Source organism: Durio zibethinus, chromosome 21 (assembly GCF_047325235.1).
Source record: "Durio zibethinus cultivar Kanyao isolate XHJ-2024 chromosome 21, ASM4732523v1, whole genome shotgun sequence".
NCBI lineage: Eukaryota > Viridiplantae > Streptophyta > Magnoliopsida > Malvales > Malvaceae > Durio > Durio zibethinus.
In genome coordinates, this window is record NC_143182.1 from 6,025,955 (window position 1) to 6,046,723 (window position 20,769).

The 20,769-nt window shown below is 35.5% G+C and overlaps 3 protein-coding genes across 7 annotated transcripts; all 3 read left to right on the plus strand.

Annotated features, from left to right (window-relative positions):
• The first annotated feature begins 220 nt into the window (after positions 1 to 220).
• Positions 221 to 3,493, plus strand: LOC111306077 (Exonuclease family protein). Of its 2 annotated transcripts, XM_022903982.2 has the most exons (7): positions 221 to 425; positions 1,077 to 1,228; positions 1,307 to 1,440; positions 1,784 to 2,013; positions 2,108 to 2,314; positions 2,856 to 2,936; positions 3,068 to 3,493. In XM_022903982.2, the coding sequence occupies exons 1-7, from the start codon at positions 385 to 387 to the stop codon at positions 3,315 to 3,317; spliced, it is 1,095 nt and encodes a 364-aa protein (XP_022759717.2). In that variant the 5' UTR covers positions 221 to 384; the 3' UTR covers positions 3,318 to 3,493. The 2 variants fall into 2 exon arrangements, with proteins under 2 accessions (XP_022759717.2, XP_089607279.1); XM_089751153.1 differs by lacking the exon at positions 221 to 425 and having other exon boundaries at positions 1,077 to 1,176.
• Positions 3,494 to 5,663: 2,170 nt separating this feature from the next.
• Positions 5,664 to 15,455, plus strand: LOC111305171 (mediator of RNA polymerase II transcription subunit 33B-like). 4 transcript variants are annotated; one of them, XM_089751066.1, is made up of 12 exons: positions 5,664 to 6,015; positions 7,038 to 7,148; positions 7,510 to 7,857; positions 8,088 to 8,407; positions 8,513 to 8,604; positions 9,155 to 9,515; positions 10,029 to 10,248; positions 11,323 to 11,437; positions 11,597 to 11,758; positions 12,151 to 12,811; positions 13,447 to 13,653; positions 14,033 to 15,455. In XM_089751066.1, exons 1-12 carry the CDS (start codon positions 5,735 to 5,737, stop codon positions 15,142 to 15,144), a joined length of 3,990 nt encoding a protein of 1,329 aa, XP_089607192.1. In that variant the 5' UTR covers positions 5,664 to 5,734; the 3' UTR covers positions 15,145 to 15,455. The 4 variants fall into 4 exon arrangements, with proteins under 4 accessions (XP_089607192.1, XP_022758168.2, XP_089607194.1 ...); XM_022902433.2 differs by having other exon boundaries at positions 10,041 to 10,248; XM_089751068.1 differs by lacking the exon at positions 7,038 to 7,148.
• A 392-nt stretch (positions 15,456 to 15,847) lies between these two features.
• PAC (pale cress protein (PAC)) lies at positions 15,848 to 20,595 on the plus strand. The gene is made up of 7 exons (XM_022902438.2): positions 15,848 to 16,046; positions 16,167 to 16,234; positions 16,782 to 16,976; positions 17,635 to 17,721; positions 18,687 to 18,737; positions 19,424 to 19,603; positions 20,096 to 20,595. Exons 1-7 carry the CDS (start codon positions 15,938 to 15,940, stop codon positions 20,327 to 20,329), a joined length of 924 nt encoding a protein of 307 aa, XP_022758173.2. The 5' UTR covers positions 15,848 to 15,937; the 3' UTR covers positions 20,330 to 20,595.
• Positions 20,596 to 20,769: the final 174 nt, after the last annotated feature.

Below are 20,769 nucleotides of genomic sequence, written 5' to 3' on the forward strand. Positions count from 1 at the left end.
TATGATCAAACAGATGCATGGCTTAGCTTAGGTGACGAAGCTGCACGTGCTTGAAAGAGAATCTGGGTGTCTTGGTTCTCGCTGGTAGCTGCTGCTGGTGGTGGTGGTGGTGGTTGTATTGCAGTTGGATGATGGTATAAGGGTATTTTTGGGTTTTCAAAAAAAATTATATCACGTTACTTTTTCAGACGGAAAGTTAATTCCAAAACAATTTCGGGGGTAACTGGCATTATCACTAAACCTCGTGGGTGGGGATAGGGGGGGGGGGGTCTGAATCATTTTCCCTAGAAACTTTGATCAAATTTCACTCCAAAAATATAAAAAAACATACGTTCATATTCAACGGAAAATTTCCCCTCATTCTCATCTTCGGAGCAAATTCAGATGGCCTCGGAACCCGATTCTTTAAAATCCCGAACCCAAAGGTTTCATCTCTCTCTCTCACTCTATATATATATATATATATATATATATTTATATGGTTTATCTTGTTCTGATCGTTGCCCATTCATTGATGAGATATGTTTGGACGCTTAGAAAGTGTAGGAAATAATGTGGAAGAAAATGTGTCATTGGTTCATTTACTTTGTTTTTAGTTGATTTTTATTTCTAGGTACTAAAAAAGAAGTAACAAATTTCTTTATTTCCTTTTTGTTACCTTTCATTTTCTGGGAATCCCTTTCTAGCAGTTCTTTTTCTCGAGTTTTTAACTAATTTCTTAGCCATTTTTCTGGGATTTCAATGCTACTTATTTTCAGCTACACTTTTTAAAAATTCTTAGTTCTTTTTTCTTTGTTAATCTTGTACTTTGTTGCCAGGGACACCATGATTATGGGCAATTAAAGTTTAACTGTTCAAGTATGATACTGTGAAATTAGGGAAAAAAGATATTGCTGCAAACTTCCAATTTGCTGCTTCAGTAGCCTTTTGTTCTTGCAACACCTAAGCTCTATGATATTAACTCTCCATTTAGGTCTTGTGCTGATATTGTCTTTTTTATGCTTGACGATGATGCATTGGCTGTGCTTATAATGCAAGTAAGGTACAGTTTCTTTGTTTGTTATTTTTTCTTACAGGCACAAATGCCCTGCATGCTATAAACAATTTAAGAGAAAGCTGCATCTTATCGAGCACATGAAAATCTCATACCATTCAGTTCATCAACCTAGATGTCAGGTGTGTCAAAAGCACTGCAAATCTTTTGAATCAGTGCGAGAACATATTAGTGGTAAGATAATATGCATGTTCATTCTCATTTGTCAAAATTTTTATTGTATAATTGTTTGATATCTTTCCTTTTACTTAGGTCCACTGGCAAAATCAAATTGCTCGAAGATTTTTGGGGACCAAGGTTGCAATCTTTGTTTAAAAGTTTTGGGTAGTCCCTCTGCCCTTAATGAACATAAACAAAAGTGCCGCCTAACGGCTCCTGTTCCCCTTGTAAGTAAACTTTATGAAAGTATTAAAATGCTAATATAGAACCTTATCACTGTAGAGTTTTGGCCCTCTTCCCTTCTTTATTTGTCTATAATATTAATCAGTTTCATTTGGCCTTTGAAGACATGATGACTATATTTGTCTTGATTTTGTATTTTGGATGTGTCATTTTAAGTTCCGTGACAAAATAAATCATGACAAGGAAAAATAAATGCATGTTGGCTAAAGTTGACAGTAGATGGTCGAGTTTCTTATGCATAGTGACCTTCTAAACACATTCATATCGCGTAATAACTTGTTTTGAGTCATAACTTGATATAACCTAAATATTATGTTGTTGTTCCAGGGAGCAAAGATGACGCCTTGTATAGAATCTCATGTTATTACTTCAGGTTCAATCATGGATGAAAAGCACAATATTAAAGTTCAAAGAACCATTGCTATGGATTGTGAAATGGTTGGTGGTGGAAGTGATGGATCAATTGACCTTTGTGCTAGGGTGTGTCTTGTTAATGAGGATGAGAATCTAATTTTGCACACATATGTTCGACCACAAATTCCTGTCACTAATTACAGGTTTCCCTATGCACCGTATTGTATTTGATTTAAAAAATTCATCTTAAAGGAACTACTGATCATTCCTTTATTTCCATATATATATATATTTCAGATATGAAGTAACGGGGTTAACAAAAGACCATCTGAAAGATGCCATGCCATTTAATGAAGTGCAAGATAAAATAATGAAAATTTTGTACAATGGAGAATCTGTTGGAAGGATACCCCTAGATGGGGGAAGGGCTAGGCTTCTTGTGGGTCATAGCATACATCATGATTTGGACTGCTTGAGAATAAAATATCCTGGCCATCTGCTGAGGTATATTGAACTATTTCAATGGCTATCAGTGCAGCAAGCACATCTAAATTCCTTCTTGAAATATGGATGTGTGGAAAATGGTGTTTGTATTTTTTAATGAAACCCGCTGTATTTTTTGTGTTTCCTTGCTCATCCATTGGCATAACTTAGTTCACTTCTAGCTCAAACATATACTGATATTAACATTAGTACAATGTTCCAGCACCATTAGATATCCTTTACAAATTAACTCGCTCTGTTGTTCTTGTGTCTCATTTAATCGTATGCTTTATGTATTGATCACTTTTGAATTTTGTGCAAGGAATATATTGGCTTTGTAAGGAAATGATGCAGTGTGTAGTCAAACATAGTGGAACAACGGTGTTGTTGAAGGGTTTGGGATAATTTTAGATTTTGATCTTGTTTTCACTTTATTATTTGACATGGAATTCTCTCAACAACCCTTCCCCCTTCCTGCCATTTTTCTCTGATCTTTATCCTTACTAAAATAAAAATTTTGTGTTGAAATGTCCTCCCTTTCACAGGCTTTTCTATTGTGCAGGGACACTGCAAAATACCGCCCATTGATGAAAACAAATCTTCTTAGCCACTCACTGAAGCATCTTATCAAAACATATCTAGGGCAAGTTGCTATTTCAGGATCTACATTACACATTTTAGATTACGAAATTTGCTGCTGCTGCTGCTGCTCTCTGTATCTTCATTTTCTTTTTTCTCTCTTTTTCTCTAGCATCATTGTGTATTGTTTTATAGGTATGATATCCAGTCTGGTACTCACGATCCATATGAAGATTGTGTATCTGTGATGAGACTGTACAAGAGAATGCGTGGGCAAGGCCATCATGTAGAAGAACTTGGAGATAAAAAAGCTAACTGCGGCTTTGATTCTTTCAGATCCACGGAATTGGATAAATTGACTCCGGATGAGCTATATGAGATCTCTACATCTGATTACAAGTGTTGGTGTCTGGACTTCAGCAAGGATTGCAGCCCTGTCAGCTGACTGTCCATTTGTTTCGAACTCAACTTTTTTAATCAGTGATGCCTGCAAATTCCACTGTGTCCCCTTCTATGGGTGTCATTGGGCTTTAAAACTATTTGAATTCACTGTGGTCTTCCTTGTGTTTTAGATTTGGCCCAAACGTTAATATTGACTCAAATCAATAACTTTAAGCCCAAGTGCTTTTATTTGCCAAGGATAAACCAAAAAAAAAAAAAAAAAAAGGGAAAATAACATAAGAAACAACAAAATTATAAAGAAAATATATAACAATAGTTGAGTTATTAGGTTTACTGTGCCATCTTTTAATTTGTTCTTTTTAGAATAATATTCTTTATAAAAAAAATATCAAAGTACTATGGGGTAAAAGAAGTTAAATAATATATATATATATGTTTATATATATGGGTGAATTGCAAATGAACACATTTTTTGTAATTCTTTTTTTTTTTTTTTGTTTCTATTTTCATTTTAAAAAAATCATTATATTAAAATAATTTTCTAAACAAAAATATGCAATTGATTAAATGATTTTATTTTTTTAAACTATAAAAGTGTTATCCCCACTCAAAGCGGCCGAAAGATAAATAGTTAATTTTATTAAGAAACTTCGTCCTTAATGGCAGTGCAAGTAACCATCCTTATGGACCTTATCGAATGCAAATGGCCAAGGATGATGGGTAATTGCCTTTCTAATCTTCTAATTTTTTGAAAAAAATTAAAAAATTAGTTAGGAGAGAAAGTTATCCAATTTGGTATTTGTTTTTTTATTCTTATATTTACTACTTAAAGTAGAGATTAGAGAAATTTAACAATTTTATTTAATTTATTCTGTTTCTCTTAAAACCAAAATAATTTGTTAGTTGATGATGAGATTATTTTTAAAATTTTTAATTTACCCTTAATTTCTTAATTTTTATTTATTTAATTTATATATATATATAAAGAACATTACATATTTAATTTTTTTAATTCATAATTTCTAAATTCATATTTTAATTCACATAAAAATATTACATGCCTTAATCTTCTTAAACCCTTAATACTCAACTGATATCTATATTTTCTCTCTTAATTTGAAATATTAACTTTCAATTAACCTATATCGGCTGCAACCGATCGATTGTCAATAAAAGGTACAATAACAATAGCCAATGGCCAATAAGTCAACCCCTAATTGAATCGATTTGATTAATTAACAACAATTGTCAATGGTTCAATGTCATGACTTAAATATCGAATTAGTGGGCAAACAACAACACCACCTATCACGTTGTGATTTTATTTTTTGTTGTTCTTTCATTGGCTTGTAACTATGATATAACCTACCTTACTACGCAATAATTATTTGACATTCATAATCAATTTTTTTTCCAATACTAATCCATCATAATCTCAACTTAATATTACTCTCTCTCTCTCTCTCTCTCTCTTGGTTTCAAATTTATCGCCCAATTTAACTTTTACAGAATTTAAAACTAAAGTGTTAAATTTAATTTAATTTAATTTTTACGTTTAAAATTTTAAAATTTTTTTATTAAATTGATATTCCATACCTTTTAATAATATCCAAATTTGAAAAAAAAGAGATATTGAAAAGATGAAAAAAATATATATATAAATAAGAAAGAAATAATAATATTATATTAATCTCAAATGATCTAGCTCAAGAAGAAAAAGGTGGACTAGAGTTCCAGTACATCTAAGACTTGTGTATCAAAAACAGTGCTAAAATATATATAATTTAATATTTTTATTTTTATTATTCAAATATATATTCCACAATCTTATATAATAATATTTAATTTCATATCTATTATTAATATTAATTTTATCGTAATTAATATTATTCAAATATAAAATGATTGTATATATAATATTTTATTATTTTTTAATGATTTCATAAAGGACAAAACAAGCATTTGCTAAGAATCTAGGATATTTTCCACCGACAGAAGAAAGCATGAAGATTTAATTCTCATTCCCAATCTTTAATTAATTGTAGAAGAAGGAAGCCAAAACTTTACGATTTGAAAAAAAAAAATCGAATTTTAACCCAGAAACGTTGTACTGTTGATTTGACAGACAATAATAGCAGATGAAAAATAAAACAGCCGGCCCCAAATTTGACTGTCCCGTTTAACGAGTCAAAAGCAAGCCCAAACCCCTTTCACACATTCCCCAAATCTAAAGAAAAACCCCGAAGCATAAGTTCTCTTCCCCATTAACCCATTATATGTATGTATTTTCTTTCAATCAAGGTGTCCCCACGTATAATCTTTGGTTCCAACACCCAACCCAAGGTTAACACAAACAGCAATAAAGAGACCTTGACGCAACTCTCTAATCGACTGAGTCCACTGTTAGATCAAACTTCACTGGACCACCACCTTGCGGCGACAGTTGCAGCGGCAGCCGGCATGGCGGTGTCTGTTCGAGCGATGGGTCCGGTGTGGGAGTCGGTGTTGGAGCACACTAAGTCTGCTCAGGACAGGAATAGTGACCCACTTCTCTGGGCGGTTCAGCTCAGTTCTAGCCTTAACTCGGCTGGGGTTTCTTTGCCTTCAATCGACCTAGCTCACCTCCTTGTCTCCCACATCTGCTGGGATAATCACATGCCCATCACGTGGAAGTTCCTAGAGAAGGCCTTGACTGTCAAATTCGTTCCTCCTATGCTCGTTCTCGCCCTTCTCTCTACTAGGTCCGTTCCCTTTGTTTTGTTTATATATATTTAAAAAAATGGGGTTGATGATATGTGTGACTACATCGTTTGAATTTTTGTGGTATTTTTGTATTTTTTTTGGGTGATTGTATGTCTGTATTGGTTGGTTTTGGGTTTTTGAGCTGAGTGGGGATTGAAGTTGATAGTATCACGGTTTTTGAAGGCCTTAGTTTAAGTTTCTAAACACAATAAGCTTCTGCAGTTCATGGAATATAGCGTGCTGTAGATTTTGTGAGCTTTTGTCGTGTAAGAATTAGCCATACCCCCGGTTGCCTATTATGAATTTTGTTTTAAATTGCATTGCCATTTTACAAGATAATTACAGTTGTATATTTACATACTTATGTATGCATGTATATACGTATGAGCAAACGTACTTGTTTATGTATTATGTATGTATGTTGGGAGTTCCTGCCTTAGGGGAAGTATGAGAGGTGCTAAGGTGTGGCCAAGGTCAGTTGTTATGATGTATATGTGTTCATCATTCAAAGGACCTATTTATAAAAACTGTTTTTCATTCATACTGCCTTTCTTCATGTTATAGCCTTATTTAATCAATGTATAAATATGATAATGCCAATATTCTTAACAAAATAAACTCATTATCCTGTTTCATCAGGAAAGATTATACTTAATTATAGTATTTGCTTCTGTTTTTCTTTCTTTTATATGTATGACTCAAAAGATTGTTTTCAAATGCCCAATTGCTAGTGTGCGACGAAAAAATTTGAGGATATCTGACAATGTGTTTTTTTGGTGGTTTATTTCTGTGGTTTTTTTTTTTTTTTTTCTCTCTGCTGGTTTTGAAATTATATATTAGATTGTGATCATTAAATAGCTATATTTTGGGTTTTTTGCCCAAAACATTTGTCTTTAACTTTTAAGTCCACCAGCATATGTTGTCTAACAATGGGTGGCCTGTGAAGTCATGATTTTGCTTGGATGCTGCCTACTTATGTGATATTTCTAGTGAAAATGATTCCATTTGGTGTCTATGACAGGGTCATTCCAAATCGTAAGTTCCATCCTGCAGCATATCGGCTTTACATAGAACTGCTTAGGAGACATGCCTTTTCACTTAAATGTCAAATCAATGGACCAAATTATCAAAAGTAAGCTTCAATTTCACCCCCACCCCTTTTTCCATAGAAGTAGAGTTTGTTTAAGTCTTTAAGATTGCCATTCAAGTTGATCTCTTTTATTGCCTATGATAAATCCAAGATTCATCATATCTATTTTGCATTTTATTTTATCTTATTATCGAAGACATATTATTATCTAGAATATATTAAAGAAAACTATATAGCATTTAAGAAAATAATGAAACCTAAATTTCAGCTGCTATTTTGTGAAAATGGTTGGATCTGATTGTAGAGCTTCTCTCCTTTGCCAATGTATCACTTCATATCTTTTCAGGGACACTTGGATAAGCAACTGCAATAGTATTAATGCAAGTTTCTGGTGAAATTGCAGAATTATGAAATCAATAGATGATGTTCTTCATCTTTCCCAGATATTTGGCGTTCAAGTGTCTGAACCTGGTCTACTTCTAGTTGAATTTGTTTTTTCAATTGTATGGCAACTACTTGATGCATCACTAGATGATGAAGGGTTACTGGAACTTACACCAGAAAAGAGATCAATATGGCCTACTGTACCTCAAGACATGGAAATAGATAATGCTGATAACTTTAATGAGAAGAGAAATGAGCACCATGATGTGCTGCATAAAGGAAATACTATGATGGCTATTGAGATTATTGGGGAGTTTCTGCAAAATAAAGTAACTTCAAGGATTCTTTTCTTGGCACAGAGAAACATGTAAGTACTTATACCTGTTATTAATTTTTTGAGGCATTATGGTGCTAATTATATCCTATGAATAAGAGAGCAATGAGAAAAAAGAAGCAGTTCATGTGGTGCCTTTTCACTTTATGTAATGCCATCATTTGGTGCAAGGATTTGATTTACTGAACTTTGTGTGGGATCCTGGTAATACGAGTTAATTGAGTAAGATGTGACTAACACTTATATTCTGTTCCTCTTCTTAGGCCATCACACTGGGGAGCTTTCATCCAGCAATTAAAAGTTCTTGCAGCAAAGTCAGTGGTATTGAGGAATTCAAAACATATAACTCCAGAGACACTGCTGCAGCTGACATCTGATACACGTAAAGTTCTGTCTAGGGAATGTAAAACAATATCAGAACAAGAGTTTCGTGCTGTCATAGGCTCCAAGTCTCTAACATCTTCATTTGGTCAGTGTCACGGAACTAGTCCTTCTGCACATTCGCTTCCTATTGACCTGTTTCTTGAAGATGCTATGGATGGATCACAGGTGGCTGCAACTGGTGCTGTTGAAAGACTTACTGGTACTTGTTAATAAAGGTCTTCGGATGCTCTATTCATTGGTTTATTTGAAGCAGAAAAGGCTCTAGTTCCTTGATCATTTTACTAAGGCAGAGTCAATCTTGCAGGTTTATTTAAGGCTTTACAGGCTGTCAATGGTACAACATGGCACGATACATTTCTTGGTCTATGGATTGCAGCTTTGAGGCTTGTTCAAAGGGTAAGAATTTGTGTGATTGAGCTCTTGTTTACCTGCGACCATCTTTCTTCTCTTTTGTACTGAGAAGAAAATTTTTGAAGATATACATACATAAGTACATACATAAATGTATGATATAGCATTTATGCATGCATGCATGTATCTACATGGATGGATGTGTGTGTATGGTGCTGGCGGAGAAGCTTCTGTGTTTGTGGCTTCCAACTTTTCTGCTTTAAAAGCCACTTTAAATTTGGTTCTATGGTTTGGTCTTGTACTCTTGTCAATGTGTGAGGGAATTCAACATGATTTGTTGTGACAACCAAGTAGGTAATACACCTTTTCTCTGGAAAGACTGGAATATTAAAATCACGCTGTATGCTAGGAGAAAATGATATTGAGAAATGATTAGTTCATCATAGGTGCAGGCTGGTTTGTGAAAGGCAAAATTCTATTTCAAAGAAGCTCATACATTATGATCTAGAAAACATTCTACTCCAATAATCTTTTGCCAACTATTTCATGTGTTTAAACTGATTTTCCTTTCCTTTCTATTTTATTTGTTTCATAGGAAAGGGACATTAGTGAGGGTCCTGTACCTCGCCTTGACACCTGCTTGTGCATGTTATTGTCTATTACCCCACTTGTGGTGGCCAATATTGTTGAGGAAGAGGAAAGTGAATTGATTGATGAAAGTGATTGCAGCCCAACCAATCAAACAAAAGAGAAACAAGCCCCTGCAAGATGTCGTAAGGATTTAATTTCCAGCTTACAGATGTTGAGCGATTATGAAGCTTTATTGACTCCACCTCAATCAGTTCATTCAGTAGCCAATCAGGCTGCTGCCAAAGCAATTATGTTTATTTCTGGTCTCACAGCTGGTAATGGGTACTATGAGGGCATGAGCATTAATGACATGCCCATCAATTGCTGTAAGCATTGCTATACTTCATCTTTGATATGTGAAAGTTACTGATCTATTAAGGCTGTTTTGGGATATGTTCTTGCATAAGTCGACTTTAGTGCAGACTTCTAGTGAGAAGTTCACGAGGCAAGAGTGTTTGCTACTTTTTTATCATTTCAAAATTTCGTGAAATTTCAACACAACTATTCTCTCTTATAAAATTCAATCATGCAATTAAATAGGGGATTTGATTATTTGATCTGGTTGATTTTCTTGACTGAATTATTCTGGTAGAGCATGGTTATCATGAATCTCTCTTTCCTTCTCTCTAGATATCAGATTTCTTTTCTGAAAAGTTTCTTGATTTTTTTTCTCTTCATTCATGTCAGACAGATTTTATGTGTCTCATTTTCTAACTCTTTTCTGTCTGTTTGTAGCTGTTTTTTCCTTAAATTTTGTTTTTGTTTTTTCTAGCCAATGCTTTTTCCTATTTTTTCATGTCATGTAATAGTTTTAATTTGGTTTGTTTTATAATATTAAGTATTCCTTGCAGCTGGAAACATGCGGCATCTGATTGTTGAGGCTTGCATTGCCAGAAATCTATTGGACACATCCGCATATGTCTGGCCTGGCTATGTAAATGCACATGCAAATATACCCCGTAGTGTTCCGAGTCAAGTGCCTGGTTGGTCATCACTGATGAAAGGATCCCCTCTAACTGCGACATTGATAAGTGCTTTGACTGCAACTCCAGCTTCTAGGTATGCTGCAACATATATTTCCTCTAGATTTTCTTTTCCTTTGCTTTACTAAAGGGTGAGGGTAAGGTGGTTGCTTAGTTGGTAACCTTTTTCTTTCATTGTCCCAAATCTCTAAGATGGGGCTGTAGACTCAAACATCAAACTCTGAACCATAATACCATCAGTTTAAGAGTTGTCTTCCACTTCTTTGCTCAGTTGTGGTGAGCATAATAAAACTCATGGAATAGATCCATCTATTAATCTTTATTATGTTCTGATATTGAAAGGGAATGCGTGGTTTTTATGAGAGTTTTCATATTTGCTGTTCCTCATCCATTAAGTTGTATAAGTTACTTATACCATTCTTTTTACCGGAATGCCTTTTGTTTTCACTTGATTTTTTTAATTTATTTGCTTGCCTTTTTGGCTTACACATATGGTTATTCTTTTTGCTTGTTTGTATGAGTTTGAATGAACTGTGATCCTACTATTTTATGTTATTATTATAGTTAAAGATCTAGATTTGGGAGCTTATGAATTGGATGGAAGAAAGATGCCAACCAGTCAGTTATATCATTCTACCTTATGGTTATTATATACAGCTCAGGAGTTGGTTGTATGGAATTTGGATTTAATATTTTTTCCAGTTACTGCCCACGTTAGTATGTTTTTTCATTTTGAAGTTAATTAGTTTTAAGGTGGCTTAGAGATACTGTGTTTCAACTTCAATGTATCATCTTTTTTCTCTTTCTGACTTTCTGTTACCCTATATATATATATATATATATTTATCATACTTTAAGTTCCTACAAACAATGTGTAAATAAATACATGCATACACAAATTAGAAATGTATGTCTCCATGCCACGGATACCAGCTGTTTATCTCATTATTGTGTGGTTCTGTGACTGTGTGTTGGGTGGGGACTGAAATTGTCTTGACTGATTAACTGTAGTACCCAGTAAGCTATTGGCTATGACCTGGTCTTCAGTTACCACCTTCTTTTTCCTGAAGCCAGGTATATGAGATGTTCTTTTTTGTAAATTTACCCAGTGCTAAGGCAACTGAATTTACGCTCATGGATTTGATGGAAGCTTAGCAGAGCTCGAGAAAATATTTGAGATTGCAACCAAAGGTTCAGATGATGAGAAGATATCTGCTGCTAGCATTCTTTGTGGGGCATCTCTAGTTCGTGGTTGGAATGTACAGGTAATTTGACAGAAGGTTACTTCCTACAGGGTGCATTACAGTCACATAGTCTGTCATTGTAATTCTTGAGTGCATCAGATGTTTGTTCATCCCTTCTTTCTTTAAATTTTCTTCTCTTCATACTAATGTTGGGTTTTTTATGGTCTTGCTTGTTTGTAGGAAAATGCCATTCTCTTCATTACAAATTTGTTGTCACCACCAGTTCCTGCCAATAATTCCGGAAGTGAGAGCCATTTGATCAGTTACGCTCCATTTTTGAATGTTCTTCTCGTTGGAATATCACCTGTAGACTGCGTCCAGATCTTCTCTTTACATGGCTTTGTAGGTTTTATTTTTCATGATCCATGTTTTCTACAGACTTATATGTGAATATTCTTGTCTGTCATATGAATTGAAAAAAGGTCAATGGAGCTAGTTTTTGAACAAGTTTGCTAAAAGATCCTTCTCTTTTATATTGCAAATAAATGATACATGGGTTTTCCCAATCTGTGCAGAATTGATGGGATTTCCTTAGTAACATCTTTTTAATTTTGGACCATTAAAAAATTAGTCAGCTCCTTTCCGCATTTGACAGAGACAATAAGTTGCATGAATAATGAGGCATGCCTTGTGCACACATCCACACAAGAAAAGAAAGGATAGCAAAGGGTTGTCTGTTGGGAGGGGAAATCATATGTGCTTCATGCACTGATGTTATTTGATATTCTTGTCAGGTTCCACTACTTGCTGGTACATTAATGCCCCTTTGTGAGGTTTTTGGGTCAACTGCTCCCAATGTTTCATGGACTCTTCCAACAGGGGAAGACCTGACTAGTCATGCGGTGTTCACCAATGCATTTACTCTTCTACTGAGATTATGGAGGTTTCATCATCCCCCTCTTGATCATGTGATGGGAGACACAACACCAGTGGGATCCCAACTAAGTCCGGATTATCTGTTGTTGGTTCGAAACTCTAAATTATCAGCTTTTGGAAAATCACCAAAGGATCGTTTGAAAATTAAAAGGCTGTCAAAAATTTTAAATTTCTCTATGGAACTCATATTTATGGATTCCTTTCCCAAGTTGAAATGCTGGTACCGGCAGCATCAAGAATGTATTGCTTCCACCCTGTCAGGACTTGTGCAAGGGACCACTGTTCATCAGATCGTTGATGCACTCCTCAATATGATGTTCAGGAAGGTAAGCTGGGGTGGTCAGTCTTTAACTTCTACAACTTCTGGAAGTAGTAATTCTTCTGCATCTGGAGCCGAGGATGTATCTTTGAGACTAAAAGTGCCTGCATGGGATATCCTGGAAGCAACTCCATATGTGCTTGATGCAGCTCTGACAGCCTGTGCCCATGGAAAACTCTCGCCCCGTGAACTGGCGACGGGTTTGTCCCTTTTCTTTTTCTTGCTTAAAAGCAGTCATATGCATGGAAAATATATTGGTATACCTTGAATTAGAGATAACAGTATATCAAGAGCTTACTAAGGAAGATACTAATAGATCTTATTGTCAAGTTAATAATAATGCTTAGGGTGAAATTTCAGGCATAACTTTTGAATTTGAAGTTTAGACGCTTCTTTCTGTTCGGTTGGAGTTGATGTAATTTTGTAAATTGACCCTCTGGTTAATTGCTGGTATTGTGCAGAAGTGTTTTTGGGGCCACTGTATTATGCAGAAGTTTAATTTGAATTTATGCTGTTGTGAGTTTGTTCCTATTTGAAAACATGATATCACATCTAGTTTGACAATATCTACATTAATATCTGAAAACTAAATAAGGGGAATGCAATATAGTGATAATAAGTAGTTGCAAACTGTTTGTGGCATAATCCAATCAATTGCACATTAGATTTATGTAAACAGTCTATTTAAGTTGATGAGGTGTTCTATATCTTTCATAAACACAGTGCATGGGCTGCATTTCTGAAGTAATCAATTTACAATGGAAATGGTAATATCCTGTTCTTCCATATATCTTTATTCCTTTGCAACATAATTTTTTTGCCTGAAATATCTCAGGACTCAAAGATCTTGCTGATTTCCTTCCGGCAACTCTGGCAACCATTGTCAGCTACTTTTCTGCTGAAGTAACACGAGGTATATGGAAGCCAGTTTTTATGAATGGATCAGATTGGCCAAGTCCAGCAGCAAATTTATCCGTTGTTGAGCAGCAAATCAAAAAAATTATAGCTGCCACTGGTGTTGATGTCCCAAGCCTTGCCGTAGGTATTATCTTGTACCATTATGTTTGTTCCCCCTTGCTGAATATTAGTTTGTGGGCATATGATAATTGTCTATTGAGATGCATCTCCAGAAGTAACTTTTTGAACAAAGGTTGCACCATTTGTACTGCCCACTTATGTGTGTGTGGTTGTGTTTTTCTTGCTGAATGGAAGCATGAATGGAAGGTGGATCTAAAATTAGGATCAACCTACATGTACTTTAGATACAGATCTGCCGCCAGTGATTTAGCAGGATCCTGGAAATGTTAAAAATGTTGGAAAGATGAATTTTACTCCAAGCTTGTGTAGGGAATTTTATGATTTGACAAATTTGTCAGCTAATGTTATGTCTCAAATCTTCTTTTTTTTTTTTTTGCTTGCAGGGGGGAGCTCTCCGGCTATGCTTCCTCTGCCCTTGGCTGCCCTTGTTAGCCTCACAATAACGTATAAACTTGATAAATTCTCTGACCGATTCCTTATATTAATTGGCCCAGCATTGAATTCCCTGGCTGAAGGTTGCCCATGGCCTTGCATGCCCATCATAGCGTCACTATGGGCTCAGAAGGTTAAGCGTTGGAGTGACTTCCTTGTGTTCTCTGCTTCTCGTACCGTCTTCCATCACAGTAGCGATGCTGTAGTTCAACTTCTTAGGAGTTGCTTCACATCTACTCTTGGATTAAGCCCCTCTACCATTTACAGTAACGGTGGAGTGGGTGCACTCCTTGGCCATGGATTTGGTTCTCATTTCTCAGGAGGAATGTCTCCAGTTGCCCCGGGGATTCTGTACTTAAGAGTGTATCGATCAGTCAGAGATATCATGTTTATGACAGAAGAAATTGTCTCTCTTTTAATGTATTCTGTAAGAGATATTGCCAGTAGTGGGTTACCTAGGGAGAAATTGAAAAGGACAAAGTTTGGACTGAGATATGGGCAAGCTTCTCTTGGTGCAGCAATGGCACGTGTCAAACTTGCTGCATCACTAGGGGCTGCATTGGTTTGGTTATCTGGTGGGTTAAGTTTGGTCCAATCGCTGATCAAAGAAACGCTACCTTCATGGTTTATATCAACCCATACACCAGAGCAGGAAGGCGGGGAACCTGGAGCTGTAGTTGCCATGCTTGGGGGTTATGCACTTGCATACTTTGTAGTGCTTTGTGGTTCCTTTGCATGGGGTGTGGACTCGGCCTCACCAGCATCAAAACGTCGACCAAAGGTTCTTGGAGCACACTTGGAATTTCTTGCGAGTGCAGTTGATGGTAAAATATCACTCGGATGTGATTATGCCACTTGGCGTGCGTATGTAACAGGGTTTTTGAGCTTGATGGTAGGCTGCACACAGAAGTGGGTTTTGGACGTCAATGTTGATGTTTTGAAAAGGCTGAGCAATGGATTGAGGCAGTGGAACGAGGAAGAACTGGCTATGGCTTTGCTTGGACTAGGTGGTCTCGGAGCTGCCAGTGCAGCAGCTGAATTTATTATTGAAATTGGAGTTTGAATTTTTGTCACAAGCCCATAGCATAGACAACTTTGTTTGCTGCTTTGCTTGCTTTTCCAAGTGGATTTATTGCTGTTGCTTTCCTTTCCTGTAAAGATCATTGCATGTAGAGTTCTAACAGGGAGTTGAAGAAAACTAATCTTAATAACTCCTGTAAATATGGTTTAAAACATGTATTTTCCATGCGCTTGAACCAACTTTATTTTTGTTGAATTTAGTTAGTTAATTTATGTAAATCATTTTTAAAAAGAGATAATATTCAGCTGGTGTGAGAAAATTAAATTTCAGTATATGTAATTTTCTTATCTTTAGATTGTGTGTGTGTGTCTTTTTTTTTTTATATATAATTTATTTTGTTTCTTTCCTAGTTGATTGATTCAATTTAAGTTTTTTTCTTTTTCTTTTTTCTTTTTGTCTTTATTTATTTGCCAAAACCAAAAATAAAAACAAAAGCATGTAATCTAAATAAATAATTTTTTCCAGGAAAATAAAATCTTTTTAATAAATTTATTATTATATTATTACAACATAAATTTTTTTATTTTACTTTTATTATTACAAAGTAAAGAATATTTTTTTTCCAAAGGCAGGAATACTACGTAATAACTTTGAGGAAGCAAAAACTAGTTACCATTTTAATTCAGAATTTAATTAAATTGATTTGTGCAGTATCTTTAAAACAGCCAATAAAATTTAACATGCCAGCATATCATAAGTCCAACAATTGCAACCCACGGAAATATCCGAACTCCGAAGTGTTGTGCTCTCAGTCTGATAGTTGTCGGAAGCACATATGGAAGCAAAGCCGTTCCCTCTAACCTGCGCACCCTCCTTGCCACCCTTGCTTCCACCCACTAACATGCGCTTCTCTCGTTTCAAGACCATTTTCCCATCTGGAGAAGGTTACTTCCTATAACTTCATTTTTCTACTGTCAAAGAAAGAGAATCAATCAAGCCTTTTTTTTATTTGCTCAAAAGTCCTTATCTTTTTGTTGGGTTTTTGAACAACTTATAATTTGCAGTTTTGAGAAGGAGTATGCCCAAAGAAGAACAACTTCTGGAAGGGATGCCGAAGGAGTATTACGATGATGTATGTTTCTCTTTTTTTTCTTTCCCTGTTTTTCCCCTATATTTTTTTACTTTTTACTCTCTGGTTAACACTGATAAATGGGTGCTCAAGTTTTGCGATTTATGGGTCACGTCTAAATTAGTTATTGCTTCTCTATGTCTCTCTCTGTCAAAAAAAAAAAAAAGAGAAGCAATTACTACTCACCAAATTGTGGTACTTAATTCAGGTTTGTCCACTTTTGTGTCCAGACAGAGTTCACAATGTGGTCTATTTACTGCTAATTTAACCATTTGACATGTAAATTGTAGCCTGAAATTCATTGATTACATATTCATATACCTGAAATTTAAAAGAGTTGTTCTTTATGAGATGAATGTATAAATATTTCAGGATACTGGGATGTGTGTTTTTATTTGATAAGTTTGGCCCTAGAGCATTGTTTGATTTACGATAGACGTACACATGCCAATGTCTAGGTGTAGATTCTGTTGATGTTTCATCAGGGCAGGTGGGCTGAATTGTTTGTAATGACTAGTCAGAAAATAGCACTGATATATATCTTGGTCAGGAATGGCAAGCCAGACAACGGGAAAAAACAAAGGAGTTGCATAGAAGACGTCGAGAGGAAGAGGAAGAAGAGGAAAGAAAGATTGAAGAATATCGTGAAATAGGTTTGCGTTTGATGGGGTACCCAGAAGAAGATGTCAGAAGAGCAAGAAAATTAGTTTCAAGCTTCATTAGGGCTGAAGAAGAGGTGGAAGAGGTAATATTTTTGTATTTATGTTTGCAGACACAGGAGCCAGTTCATTACCACTAGTTGATTTTGTCTCAACATAAGGTTTTCAGATAATGGAAATGTTTAACTTGAATTTATTTTCCTCTGGTAAAGTTTCTAACAAGGATAAGAATAATATCGTCAAGTTATACCTTTTTGCATCATTGTGGAAACTCAAAAGCCCAGCTGTTTTCTCTGAGGTTCAACAGCAATTGCCAAATGTCTTAGTGACACGTTCATGTTTTTAGTTGAGAAAAATCTGAGGTTTTTTGGTATAAATGAAGTTGTCTCATGATATCTTACACCCAAACTTGGACAAAGATGCTGCTTGGAGATAGGAACAGTATCTATTGATGGCTTGGGAACTCTTTTGCTTAAGCATGCATAGAAATTTTACAATGCTCTTCTTACCATCTTTGTCTTCAATAAATTAAAGTAAAACATCTCAAATAGGGAAAAGAAAAAGAAATTAAAGTAAAACTTTGGAAACTCTTAGAATAGCCTAATTTGACCTGATTATAAACACCAGGGCACGGAATTGCCATAGTTATCTTTCTCCCTCTGATCGTAAATAGAAACTGAACATTTTATTGACGTCACTTTGTGCTGATGGTCATGCCCATTGATTAACTTTACTCTAATGCAGAAAATTGAGGAGGCTGCGGAGAGAGGTGAACTCAATGAACTTGTGCTAATGGTCATATGGAATCGCCTTGATCTTGCTCGGCGTGATGTAAGTGGGTTTTTACTTTGTAGTACCTTTCCATTTTGGCAGCACTCAACTTTGCCTATTTTTTTTTTTCTATTTTCCAGCGAGCCTTTCTTTTGGAGATTTTACATGTCCTTGCAAAAGTTTGCAGTAACTCATAAGAAACTTAAACAAATTTTGGATCCCACTCTGGGCATTTGAAAGTTTGATGTATCTCAAAAAATTTGGGAGTTTTTGAAAACCCTGGAAAATCATCTCGAGGTATAGAAAAATACAACAGTAGTAACAGTAATCAGATCCTTCAAGCAATTAAGTTAGTCTTTTCTATACCAAGCATGGCGTACTTGTTGATTAGGTACATGGAAACTAAACCCAAACTTTGTTGCCCAAGAGTAGATGCTTTTTTTCTTTTCAAAAGGGACCTCGTACCCCTGGGGGAAAAAGATACTCATTGATCTTATGTTACTCTGGCTTAAGAACCTGTTTCGTCGCACAGCTTACATCTTGAGCAGTTATGGTTGTTTGGTTACAAATTTGTTATATAATATGTACGCGCACACACGCACACACACACACACACACACACACACACATATATATGGAAAACATTATGAAAAATTGATCATACCTGTCCCAGACGTAGATAAAAGCCTGACGCTTGTGTTCAAGTTTGAGCACTGTAGCATTAGACCTGGACTTTTAATTTTTTATGTGTACATGAGTTTACTTATACCATGATGCAAACTCTTCTAGCAAACATCCTTATGGGCCTCATCTATATTGTTATTTCAATGTAAATTAAGGGGATTCCTGCAATTGGAGTGAATCAGCCTTGTGAATGTTGTGTTTACCATAACAGTGCCTGATAAGAAGGGTTTCGAAAATAAATTCTATTCACAATGTGTTATGTAGTCCATGTAGTGACCTTAGGTTCTCTCTCTCTCTCTCTCTCTCTAGTGTATCAATTTAATACTTTGAACTTTTTCCAGGATGAAAAGGATGCCATTAGGAGTCTTGATCTCCTATACAGAAGAGTTGAGGTATGCACTGCACTAAATATTTTTATTACCAATGAGAATATGAATTCTGTTTAGGGGGTTTGCAGATGTTGATAAACTTGCAATGACTATTCAGAGAATCATCCTACTTATATTAATTATTTGATTGTAAATTTAACATGTATAATGCCAGACTAATTTGATGTTCAGTATTTAAAATCTTGAATCCTATCTCATTTTCTGATAAATGCCTCTGTCTGTTAGCGATCATCTTCAGAAATACCCAAAGCTTCCTGATGCATCAATTATTCTTTATCTGCATTAACCTTTAACCTCCAACCCTGAACCTTGTAATATTTGTCAGCACCTTGAAAAATCATTTTATTTCATGGATATGGTTGGTTTTGGATTTGCTTCATTGAGTTCGAATTTGATCAGTAAGACAAATCGCAATACGATTATAATCAACAGTTATCCATTCTAATACAGCAAAATGAGGTTTTGGGAATGAGCCTAATATGAGGCACCTAGAAATTACAGAAAATGATAAAACCTGTCAAAAATTTTCTGAATTGCTCTACTTTGCTGGAGTATGTGGATCCAGCTCATCTCATGCAGTAAGGGAATATTTTGTTTCTCACCTCCATTGCCTTTATTTAAATTCTTGCTGTAGTTAAACAATTACTACTAAACAATTGACAAAATCTAAGTTTTACTTTATAATTTAGACCGAGATACTGAAACGGGAGGCTACTCCTGCCATGAGACTGCTCAATGATCTTTTGAATATGCATGATGGGTTTGACGATGAAGGATGGTTGAAGGAATGTAAAAAACGCATGGCTGATGCTTTTCCACGGGAGGATCCATTTACTGTCCTTGTACCAGCTGGATTTGACATTGATAAGGTATGCTGCAAACAGAAATGCATGCGGTTGTGTTTTTTTTTAATTATGAACTGCCACATGCACATATGGATATGATACATATGACATTGAAAATGCAATCATATTCATGAGTAAATCTAACATCTTATGTTTAAGCTGTTTCTATTATTATGCTTCTCTCTATGCTGAATGTATGCCTATCTATTATATCTTAGCCTCTGTACTTGTAGAGCCTAGTGTTCTAGCCTTCTTCGTGAGACCAAGCTAGCTAAAAAGTGGCATTGAGGCACTGTCCTTGTTGCCTGTCGAAAAGAGCTCACTGAGAAAGTTATACCTTTCTGAAGTACCATAGAAAGCAAAATGCATATAAATACAATTTGTTAAATAGGCATCGTGAATTTAGTCAAAATGTATAAAGACATTCTCAATTAGCGAATGCAGTGACCTGCTCATAAATGTTATAGTGAAACAAGAACCTTATAATTAACTTATCATGCCTGACTTTTCTATCAGCATCACGGGCCATTGTCACTGCCACTTGAAGCTGATGATATTCTTCTGAGAGTGGATTTTGTAAGAGAGGTTGATGCTTTGCTACAAGAGGTTCGATCTGAACAAAATGAAGCACAAAGCGCACAAGGGCTTGATCCAGAATCTGTTGCACTAAGATTGAAGGAACAGGAGAAAAAACGAACCACACACCGAGTTGAAACTCTAGTAGACTTGGCAATTAATTTGAAGTGGTAGCTCTAGTTTTTTGTTTTCGGGTGAAAGAGGGAGCCTGATTATTGGGGGTTCAGGAGAAAAAAGGCATCCAGTTTTCCCTCATCAGCTTCTGCATAGTTAGATTTTGGCTTGGAAGATCCAATGAATCTTGTACCCATAGTTGGATATGGCATATGTACTTGTAGGAGTATATAGTATAGGTTACAGATCACTGGTTTTATCATGCCTAGCAATTATTGGTTTTACAGGTGGAATGCATCGTCGCAATGGACAACATGGATTTGCAAGCTTCTATTCTTCCTTTCATTCTCCAGATTCATGATGCCTCCTAGCAATACAGAAGTTTCGTTCCCAGAAACTTACTGGGAGCTACAGAAATGACTTGCCCTTGTTTTCTCATTAAGGGTTTGAGTTGGAGGCTGGACCTTTCTAAAACTAAATCCAACAGTCTCAAGTAATCA